The sequence below is a fragment of the Plasmodium gallinaceum genome (genome assembly GCF_900005855.1).
Source record: "Plasmodium gallinaceum strain 8A genome assembly, contig: PGAL8A_v1_87, whole genome shotgun sequence".
Taxonomy (NCBI): Eukaryota; Apicomplexa; class Aconoidasida; order Haemosporida; family Plasmodiidae; genus Plasmodium; species Plasmodium gallinaceum.
Genome location: NW_021628251.1, coordinates 1,662,293 through 1,674,456, shown reverse-complemented (window position 1 = coordinate 1,674,456; position 12,164 = coordinate 1,662,293). Strand labels below are relative to the sequence as shown.

At 17.3% G+C, this 12,164-nt stretch overlaps 1 protein-coding gene across 1 annotated transcript; it reads left to right on the top strand.

The window, feature by feature from the left end:
* Positions 1–6,468: 6,468 nt before the first annotated feature.
* On the top strand, positions 6,469–10,341 carry PGAL8A_00313200 (protein phosphatase, putative; the record flags this gene model as incomplete). The annotated part of the gene is made up of 1 exon (XM_028672145.1): positions 6,469–10,341. The coding sequence occupies one exon, from the start codon at positions 6,469–6,471 to the stop codon at positions 10,339–10,341; it is 3,873 nt and encodes a 1,290-aa protein (XP_028528727.1).
* Positions 10,342–12,164: the final 1,823 nt, after the last annotated feature.

Here is a 12,164-nt window from a genome sequence, read left to right as displayed (position 1 = left end):
TTTTTTTTTTTTTTTTTTTTTTTTTTTGTCTTTAAAAAACAGGAAATTCATTAATATTTAAATTTTTTCTTTTTTTTTAATTATTTGTGCTTGATAAAATTAACTGGTATTTAGATCAAAAAAAAAAAAAAAAAAAAAAAAAATTTCAAAAGTGAAAAGGTTTCATAAATTTTTATTTTTTTTATTATTATTATTATTGTTGCATGTAAATTGAATCACCGAAAAAGCATGTATCAGAAGTGTGTACATATGTTGGTGTCCTTTTTTTTCTAAGAATTTTTCTTAAATTGAAGTATGAAATAAAATTTTTTTTCTTTTTTGTTTTACATCTACAACTTATTTCAATATATATATATATATATTTTATTTTGTATTGTTTTATTTTTTATTCTTTTTTTTTTTTTTAATAATTAATTATAGAATAATTTTCATGGTTTATTTCATTTTGTATTTTATTGATTACATTTTTTCTCTTCCACATGCTTATATTTAATATTTAATTTTTATAATATGTATCTTTAAAAATTACTCAGATTAAATGAAACAAAATTGAAATGTACAAAAAATTAAAATTAAAAAAAAAAAAAAACGTTTATGTTAATCATATAAACTTTAAAAATCTTAATAAATAAAAAAATAAATAATTAAGCATAAGAATTTTTCATATACAATTCTTCTCCAAATTAATAAACTACAAAATGAATATAAACAACAATAATTTAATGAAATAAAATAAAAAAAAAAAATTTACGCATGAGAATGTACAAATTATATGAAATGTTAGATATTGTCAAGTATTTTTGACATGTTCTCTTTATAATATTAACAACAGATAATGATAGTTTTGTTTTATAAAAATAAACCATTGTTTTGAAATATTTTGTGTAATTTGATAAACATCATTCAAACAAATAAAAATATATATATATATAAAATAATAAATGGAAAAACAAAATAAAAATATATTTAATTTCTAACATTATTATATATATATACTTTTCATACAATTTTAAAATGATTCATATATATATATATATATATAACTTCATAATCTTCTAATAAAGATAATTTCTTTTTAAGTAGAAATTTTAATTAAAAAAGAAAACTTTTTTTAATAATTTTTTTAAGAAAACTCTTTTCTTAATTATAGTAAAAAAGTAAAAAGATTTTATATTAGAATTTATGTTTTTCATTATTTAAATATTTAGTTTTATCAAATTAATCGATATTCTTATTTTTATGAAATAAAACAAGTTTATATGGAAATTCATACATATTTTGTTTGTTAATAATTACTTGTATAATTTTATAAATTTCTAATTCTTTTAACATGTCTTATAAAATTTTCATTATTTTCTATTTTTAATTTTTTAATAATTTTTTGACTTTATATGAACTGTATTATTTACGGAAAAAATGCTTCTTTTATACAAATATTTAAAAAATGAAAAATGCTGAAAAAGTCTAGATAAGTGGTTTAATTTCTTGCTAATTTACCTTTCATCTAATGATATCTTTTATTAAAAAAAAAATTATATTCTATATTATTTAATTTTATTTGAATTTAAGGTACAATTTAAAATAATAGAACAAATTTAAGAAAAACATAAAATATTAAAATTATCTTTTAAGAAACATATTATAGAAAATTTTTTTCATTAGCATACATTTATTTATATAATAATTATTAATTCTATAATTCTATAATTTTGTATATACATTTTAATTCAAAAAATATACTTTTAATATTATATAATTTTTAATTATGTAAGGAGAAAAGGATACATTTATCATTAGATAAATAATATAAAGCATTTTAGTATATATATATATATATTTATTTTTAATATTTTTAAAATTCTATTGTTAATAATAATAAATGATTAAAAAAAAAAAAAGTTATATGAATAAAGAGAAATATTAAAATTTGTGGTATTACATTTTTCACATCTTACGTATTTATATAAACATTAAAAATTATATGAATTTATTTAACACAAGAAAGGAAAAAATGAAAAAGGTTTTATATTATTATTTTTTCTTAGTTTGTTCTACAATACTTCTAAAAGCGTCTTAAACTTTTGTATTTTATTTAAAAAAAAAAAGAAAAGAAAAATAATTATATATATTTACATTTATCTTCGTTTCCTGTAATACTAAATGTAGGAGAATTAAAATTAATAAGTTTTATTTTGAAATTTATCTTTATAATTTTTAAAGTATATGAATTTTTATTTTATATATTTTTTTTTTTACACAGTTATGTTATTGTTTCATACTTTTATAACTTCACATTTGAAAATTAACTACTGTTATAATTCATTTTTATCATAATGTAATTATGTTTTATTTTATTATATTTTAATATATTCTTTATAATTTATCTATAATATGTTTTATTACGTTTTTCTATTAACATATTTTTTCGTTTCAATATGTAATTTTTTTTTATATTAAGTGTGTATTTATTATTTCATTATTATGGAATTATAAATTAACAAATCTTAAATAGAATTTTTTTTTTTTTTTTATATTATTTTAAGCTATTGAATTGTAACATAATAATTGTTGTTGGTTAATTTAATATAATAAAATTTAAATATGCACAAATTTATAATATTATGTTTATGAAGTTTTAATATATGATATTAGTTATTTACTAAATTTTTATTATTCTATGATTTAAAAAACTACTCTTAATTTTTAAACATAAGACCTTATAAAAAGAGAAAAAAAAAAAAAAAAAAAAAAAAAAAAAAAAAAAAGATGAATTTATGCTAATTATTGAAATGTTTTAAAAAATTAAAATAAGTAATTTAAACCTTTTAATTTATCTTATGCTGAGAATAATAAACTATAATTTATTCACTTTTTATGATATTAAAAATGTTTATTCGTTTCATTAAGTAATATAAATACTTTTATAGATTAATGAAGAAAAATATTTACTACATGTTTTAATAGAATATTAAGAAAAAAGTATCAATATTTTATAGGTTTCATTAAAATATTATCACATTTAAAATATTTATAATTAAAAACTAAAAATATATAATATCAATAAAAAATAAAAGGGGAATATATGTTAACATAAAAGATAAAAAAAAGGATATGTTATTAAAAAAAAATATATTAATATACACAATTTATAAAAATTTATAAGATCAGAAAGTGTATTTGTTTATATCTTATGAATAGACGCGAGATATTAAAATTTTTAAGTGGTGCATTATCATTTTAAGAATATTTATAAAATTAATAAATATTCTATCTTTTCATTTATTATATAAAAATATAACAGAATACTAGTCTACTTTTTCTATTATATATTTTTTTTTAAATATATAATACACGAAAACTTTTAAATTTTAGTTATTCTATAACAATTAAAAGAACAAAAAATTGTAAACCCTCTTAAGATTTTTTTATTGCAAGAAAAAATTTACGAATATAAGCAAAAATTTTTATTTAAAAAGTATTTTAATTTATAAATTACCTTAAAGTTTTTTTTATATAAATTTATTAAAAATAAAGAATATATATACATATTTTTTTTTCATGTTGATACTACTATTACAAAATAAGTATTATTTAAAAAAATTTTAAAGCACTATATGAAAGAAGAGATAATTTTAATTTATAAGTCATTTTATAAAAAATTTAATTATATTTATTGAAACATTTATAATAAATATACTGAAAAAAATATGTTGTATATTTTAATTCAATAATATTTTTTATTTTCTCTTTTTTTTAAACATTTCGTATGTTCATTAAGAAGGATTTTTTTTGTGTATCTCTAAGCTAAATTGTATCTAGAGCATTATATGAATAAACATATATACGATTTATATATAAATGAGAAAGTTAAATATTATGTCATATATTCTTATATTTTATTAGAATATAAAAGGAAACATAAACCTACAATTCTTAAAAATACGAAATCTTGTATTTTATATTTTTATATTCTTAAAAAACTTAAAAAGAATTTCTAATATGTGCGTCCTTGTCTTATATAAAAAATATTATATATAATGTAAATGAAAAATAATAATTTAAAACAAAATAAATGGACAAAATAATAAACAATTATATTAAAGACTTTTATAGGTTTAAGGTCGTTTTTTTATTTTTACTTATTTAAAATTGATGTGCACCATGATGCATAATTCAAAAGTAACAAAATAATTTTATAATTTTTATCTTTTTTTATATATCTAAAGAATAAACATTAGCTCAAATAAAATGTGATATATTTTTTTTTTTTATATTAATTAAACAGATAAAAAAAAAAAAAAAAAAAAGGAAATGTATTATTTTAAAGCTTGTTTTATATTAGATTATTTTAAACATACGAAATTTTTAATAAGTATGCTAAAGTTAATATAGTAACAAAATATAGCTATTCAATTTTTTTCTCAAACTTTTTATTGAAAAATGGGCATATGTATTAAAAATACAAGTGTTTAAAATATTTTTAGGTATTTTTTCTATTTCTTTTTTTTTTTTTTTTTTAACTGTATAATAATATTAAGGTATAACTTTAAATACTATATTTTTTTAAAATACACATTAAATATCCTTTGAATGATATTATCTATTAAAAATAATAAAATATATTCACAAATAGTGAAAAATAAAGATAAATAAAATATTTTCACAATTATATAATAATTTTTTTTATGTAATGCACAATATAAAAAATTGCATGTTTTAAATTTTTTTACAATGTATTTTTGCAAGATAAAAAAAAAAGAAAAAAAATACAAACATGTGACCCCCTAAAAAATCATAAAAAACGTTAAAGAAAAAAAAATTAATAAAATTAAAAAAACATATTTATTTAATAATTTGCAAAAAGAAAAAAAAAAAAAAAAAAAAAACCTAAAATTAGCGAATAATTTAATCTTTTTAGTAATGTGTATATAAACACATGCAATAACTTTTGACATGTAATTAATTAATATTGTATACATAATATTTTACGTTTAATATATTATAAAAATATAAATCTATAAATATATACGCATATGTATCTATGTATATATATATATATAAATATAAATATATATATATATTTATATATGTATGTATATCTAAATATATCTATATATATATATATATATCTATATGTATATATATGTGTATGTAGATATATGTAATTTATACATGTATATGAACATATGCTAATTATATATTCTTTTGATAATATGTAATTAAAGAACCTTAAATGAGAAAAAAAAATGATTTATTACAATCTTTAAAATTAAATAATAAAAGAAATTTTATTATTAAATATATATTCACATTACTGTTTTTTTATCTTTTCTGATAATAAAACTTTTTAACATTACATTCTTTTTTTTAAGTACAAAAAATAAATAAAAAATATTTTTAGTGTGCTGTTTGTATTTTTTTTTGAGTACAATAAACATTTTTAAAATGAAATATAATTATAAAAAAAATAATAACAAGAAGTATGTCATATAAAAAGAATTATTATGTATATTTATTATTTTAGAGTTTTAAATAATTTGATTAAAAAAAAAAAAAAAAATATAAGTACATATTTATTAAATTTATATATTTCCGTAATATATAAATGAAAATATTATTAGCAAAAAAAAAAAAAAAAAAATAAAAATAAAAAAATAAAAATAAAAAATATATTAATATGTATTTTAAATTAATAATATAAAGTATATATATATATATATGTATATTTTATATATAAATAAATTAAAAAAATATTTATGAGAAATTTTTTAAATATAAAAGCACTAAGTAATTGTATATTAATATTTCTTACAGTACAAATATAGATATATAAAATTATAATTAAATTATTTATTTTATTTTTTTTCAAAAAATTAAAAAAAAATTATATATATATATAAATGTATATAAATATATAAATATAAATATAAATATATATATATATATGTATATATATTTATATATATATATATATATATATATATATAAATATAAATATATATATATATACTTAAATGCATCTAAAATTAAAATAAAATATATTTTAATAAAACAAAATTGCACAAAAGAGAGAAAAAAAAATGCGCACACATAATTTATGCACCATCTATTTATATTCTTTACATATCATTCATTTTAAAAGTATGTTTTAATAAATTACGTGGCAGTGCACATATATTTAAAAAAATAATAATAATAACAAATTACTTTTATTAATATAAATAAATTTATATGTATAGATATATAAATATATGTACATACCTTTTTACATTTAATCAATGAACATTTAGAACTCTAAATATATGGTTTATTACATGTAAATTTATGTATATATATATATATATATATATATATATATATATATATATATATATATATATATATATAAATATATACATGTATGTATATATGTATGTATGTATGTATGTGTATATATAATTAATTTAAATTTTATATATACATTTTAAAATGGAATTCTTAAGTAATATATATGATAAAGTATTATCTGGTTATGTATTTACTGATGTATTTATATATAAAGATTGGCCAGAAAAGTTTTTAGGAAAAGATATAAATAATAATGATACTTCAAAAAATTTGAATGAAAATCAAGAAAATACAAAAGAAAATTTAAAAGAAATATTAGGGACATTTTTAAAAAATGGAAAATTTTCGGATTCTTTATGGATAAAAGATAAGATATTTATAGGAGATGAAGGAATTTGTCTTTTAGGAGAAATTTTAACGATATGCCAAATAGTAGAATTTATAGATTCAGAAGATATTAAAGAGGTAAAATGCAATGAGCAATTTAAAACTAAAATTTTGGACAAATTGAAGAGAAAAATAGCTAAAAAAAGAAATAGTGATATTCTAGAAGAAAAAATAAATTCAAATATAGCTATATGCAATAGTAATGATAATTATGATGAAGGTAATAATGAAAATAATGATAAGGATGAAAATAAAAACAGTGATAAAAATGCCGTATCGAATTTTGTTGAAATGCTTAGTGAAGGAAAAATGAATAAATATGGTTTTTGCGAATATGATCAAAAATTTAATGAAAGATATCATTTAAATAATAGTAATGATGATAATTTTTCTTCTCCATTAGAACGATGTATATTACAATTATCAGAAGATTATCTCCATAAATATGTGTGTTTATTACTGAACACAGGTGGAAAGCAACAAGTACGTATTTTACGTTTTAATAAAAATTGTGTTAACACCAATAAATTGTTAGATACGTTGAAAGGAACAATATCTTTTTTAAACGAACTACGGTTTTTGTTTAAGCATTTTAGATCTCAAGTAGTTTTAAAAAACAGAATATGTCGTGAATTTTATGCCTATATTAAATTTCATAGAGGAGATCCTAATTTTAGTGGAACAAAAGCAATAAATGAATTTTTTAGTTCTTTAAATGATAATGCTATAGAACCTTTGTTTCTTGGATTAAATGAGCAATATTTAAATTTATTAGAAGAAGCAATATCTTATTGCCCAATTGCAACATATTCATTTTTTAAAAATATAAAACTTCTTAAAAAAATAAATGTAAATGCTCCTAGACGTACATGGAAAGCAGTATGCAATTTACAAAAAGTATATAAAAATTTAAAAAAAATAAAGGAAAAATTATCTTTAGAAGAAACAAAAAATGTTTCTGATGAATATGGATGTTCCTCTATTATTAATCTTTCAAAAGGTGAAGATATAATTATTGAAAATAATGATGTAAAATTGTCATTGCCTCAAGGTAATATAAATTCTAATGAATTAAAATTATTATATAGAAAAGAACTAATATTTAAAAATAATATGAATGCTAGCAATGGTACTACTAATACTAACACTAATACTACTGTAACTAATGATAATAATAATAATAGTAGTAATGATAACGTTAATTTATCTGAACATTATAGTAGTATTGTAGTAGGTAATAACAAAAATAATAATGATTTATTTTTTGATAATTTAGATAATAAAGATTATTATGATAAAATGTATAATAATTCATTAGATTTATATACAGAAGAAAAAAATTCTAAAAGTTATGAGATAAATAAATTAAATGACACTTGTTTATATATTACTTCAGATGAAGAATCTCTGCAAATTGGAAAAAATAATTTAAATTCCAACATTGAATTAGATGAAACAAATCAAACAATAGATGAAAATAACAAAACCTTATTGGACGAAAATAACAAAACCCTATTGGATGAAAATAATAAATCATCAATAGAAGATAATTATAAAACTGCAGAAGAAATTGATAAGACATTAAATCAAAATAGGTTAGTAAGAGAGAATTCTATAGATGAATTAAGGGTTAATATGGTTAAATTGTTTAAAACATATGGTGGTCAATGTCGTATTGGAAAAGTACAAGGAAGGTGTGAAGATGCTACTTTTCAAACAGATGTCCCACCCGCTTTTGGAATTTTTGATGGAGTAGGCTCATGGAGTTTAGAAGGCATAGATGCATCCAAATTTTCTATTGGCTTATCCTTGGCTTGTCAAAGAGAAGCAGAAAAGCTATCAAAAAATATGAATGGTTATGCAAAAGTATCATACAATACTATAATTAGATCTAAATTATTATTAAAAAATTCTCTTGAAAGCGTAAAAAAGGAATATGCTGATGCTTATGGTAGTTCTACAGCTATAGTTGGCATATTAGACGAATATACAGGAAAATGTGGTATATCATCTTTAGGAGATAGTGTATGTATGATATTAAGAAGGGAATTTTTGCCAGGTGATATTAATTTTGAAAGAGAATCATATCCTAAGTTTCCGGGAGAATCATTTTTATATTTTAATGGGAAAGGAAGAAATCCCTCTTTAATTAGAAAAATTATATGGAAAACTAGTGATCAAAAGTGGGAAAACGGTGCACCATATCAGCTATCAAATTTACCTGATCGTAGTCAATGGAAAGACTTAGAAAATAGAGGATTGCATAGCTTTGTGAAAATTTTAGAAAAAGTAGACATTGATGGAGATTCTCCAGATATGGCATTATCTCCCCCTTCTGAAATCTTATGTATGCCAGGAGACTTAATACTATTAATGAGTGATGGTGTTAGTGATAACCTATTTGATGAAGAAATAGAAGCTTACTGTACTTTTGCTATAAGTCCTGAAGAAGCTTGTGAGTTAGGAGATCCAAGTGTATTTACGCCTGCTCAAGATATAGCTTATTCTATTACTAATATAGCTAAGAGAAGGAGTGGAGATAAAATTCATTGCAAACCTTTTTATCCTTTTGTAGGAAAATATAGAGAACCAAATAAAGTTTATAAAGGTAATAAAGTAGATGATATTTCGTGTGTAGCTATATGGGTTGTTTGCGAAACAGAGAGTAGTGTAAAAGATTTTGTAAAAAATCCTAATGAGCCCTCTACTTTAGAAACAGATAAATATTACAGTAATAATTTTATTCAAAATTTTAATAAAATTACAGATATTTGTACTCCAACTAAAACATTTATTAAAGAAAAAAATAAGATTGATCGTGTAAATTTGCAACAAGTAAATGTAGTAGCACAAAAAAGAATAATACCTGAACAATATTCTGAACAGAATAATGAAAATACTCCAAGTTGTCAGTTCGCTATGAATTTTTTTGATTCTTCAGAAACTCCTATTAAATTCAATAATATATCAGATAGCAAATTTCAAGACTTAAATGATATTGTACTTAAGGATGAAGAAGATGTAAGTGATAATAAATGTGATAACAATAATAATGAAGAAATAAATAGGGAGGAAAAATGTGATTTTAGTAAGTTAAAAGAAGATGTTGATCAAGTAAAATCTCCAAAAAATAATAATGTAAAAACTAATTATAATGCAAAAGATTTTCAAGGAGATGAATTTGATCATACTCCTAGACAAAAAATGTCAGATGTTCATTTAAATGAGCAAATAGAAAAAATAAATAAAATGTATATTAAAACACCTTTATTGTTTTCAGATCAAATTTTTAAAAAGAATAAGGAAAATATAAAAAACTCTGATTCGAATAATTTCGAAATAAAAAATAAAACACAACAAATTATACCAGATAATCATTATGAAACTCCTATAAAGCAAATGCCTATAAAGGAGACGCATAATATAGTTATGCCTAATAATGAAAATCCTTTAATAAATGTATTTATAAATAATGAAACACCCATCAAAGCATTTAATACCAAAGAAACCTCATTAAAGGTTGATAAAAAAATTACAAAATCTAAGAGGAAATCTATGTTTAGTAGTGACAAAAAAGAAACCCCAAGTAAAATGAGTTATACAAGAAAGCGTAGTAAAAAAGGATAAAATTATTAATAAATATATAATGAAATAAATAAAATTAATTTTATATATATTTTTTTTTTTATTTTATTATATTTTCCTTTTATTTATTCATATATCATCTTTTTTTTTATTCATAATATATAAATTTTTTTTGAAGTAAATATTTGCTTTGATAATTATAGCTTGTATAATAGAGAAAAAACAGTATATATATTTGTGTTTTTAAAATTTGGCTAACAATTTATGCAATTTATATATATTTATATATATATTAATTAAATACTCTTATAAATAAAGAAAAGAAAAAAAAATATGTTTATATACAACTCTATCCATGTATATTTTTATGTATAAACTCACAAATATATATATATATATATATATATATATATATATATATATATATATAAAATCATTTCTTTCTTTATTTATTGGATTTTTGTGAAAATATGTATATATATTATTATAAAATTAAAATATTGTAAAAATAATTATATATATATATATATTTATATATTTTATACTTTATAATTTATTTTTTATTGTAAGTTTTTTTAGAAATTATATAATTTCTTAATAATCATAGATTTTAATAAGCTAATTTTTCTTAAAATATATATTTATATTTTTATTTTATTGTTATTAATTTTGCTTTTATATTATGTAATTTTCTTATATTTATTTTAAAAATATTTTAGAAAGATATCTGTAAGAATATTAATGTTTTTAAACATATTTTTTAAGTAAAAGTTTTTATTAGTGCTTTTGCGCTTTTTCTTCTTCGTTTATACGTGAGTGTTTAAGAATTGAACACATTTTGAATGAAAAATTTTCGTTACTAAAAAAAAAATGTATTACGTTATATTTTTACATATTTTACTTTTTTAGAATGTATCAATAATTTTTTTTTATTGTTTTAAAATTTCATATTATAAATTGCTTTATGAAATAAAAGAATTGAAAACAAAATTGAAATAGTTTGTTGAAACAGAGCATTAAATATATATATTTTTATTTTTTTATTATCATATCCTTTTATTTCTTAATTTATGCTCACTCTTTATTTTATTAATTTTTTTTTTTTTTTTTTTTTTTTTAAATAAGTTTTATATATTGTTTAATTTTATTAATTTGAATTTCTAATTGACTATTTTATTGAAAAGGAAAACGAAAACTTTTTTTTTTTTTTTCCACTTATATTAAATAAAATTATCATAACAAAAATAAAATATAATTATAAAGAATGAAATAGAAATAGAAATAAAAAAAAAAAAAAAAAAAGGTTATTTAGTTCTTTTTATTAAATAAATGGGAAATATTCTAAGAATTAATTTAACATAATGTTGTAAATTATATGTATATTTATACTTTAATAATGTCTTATTAAGAAAAAACAAAGATATCGTATTCAAATAAAAATGTTTCTTTTTCATATAAACAAATATAATATTATTTCCTTTAAAAAATATATTACATAAATTTTTTTTAGTAATTTTAATAAAGATTTTTTTTTTTATTTCTAATTTTTAATAGAATTTAAAAAAATAAATATCGTAAAGTTAAAAGAAATACACAAAAATATATATAAAACAAATTCATAAAAAAAAAGAAAAAATTATTTTTTATATTTTTTAAAAATAATAATTACTAAAACCTTAAAAGAAAATTTTCTATTTTATTAAAGAAACAATTAAATTATACAATTGTTGTTTTGTTATTTTTTTAACATTTTGTAGAAGAGTATATGAATGTTGTTAATAATCCTGTAAGTTTCTTATAATTTTCTTCATTTTTTTTTTTTTTTTTTTTTTACATTGCTTGGTCATTTAATCTTTTTTTTTTTT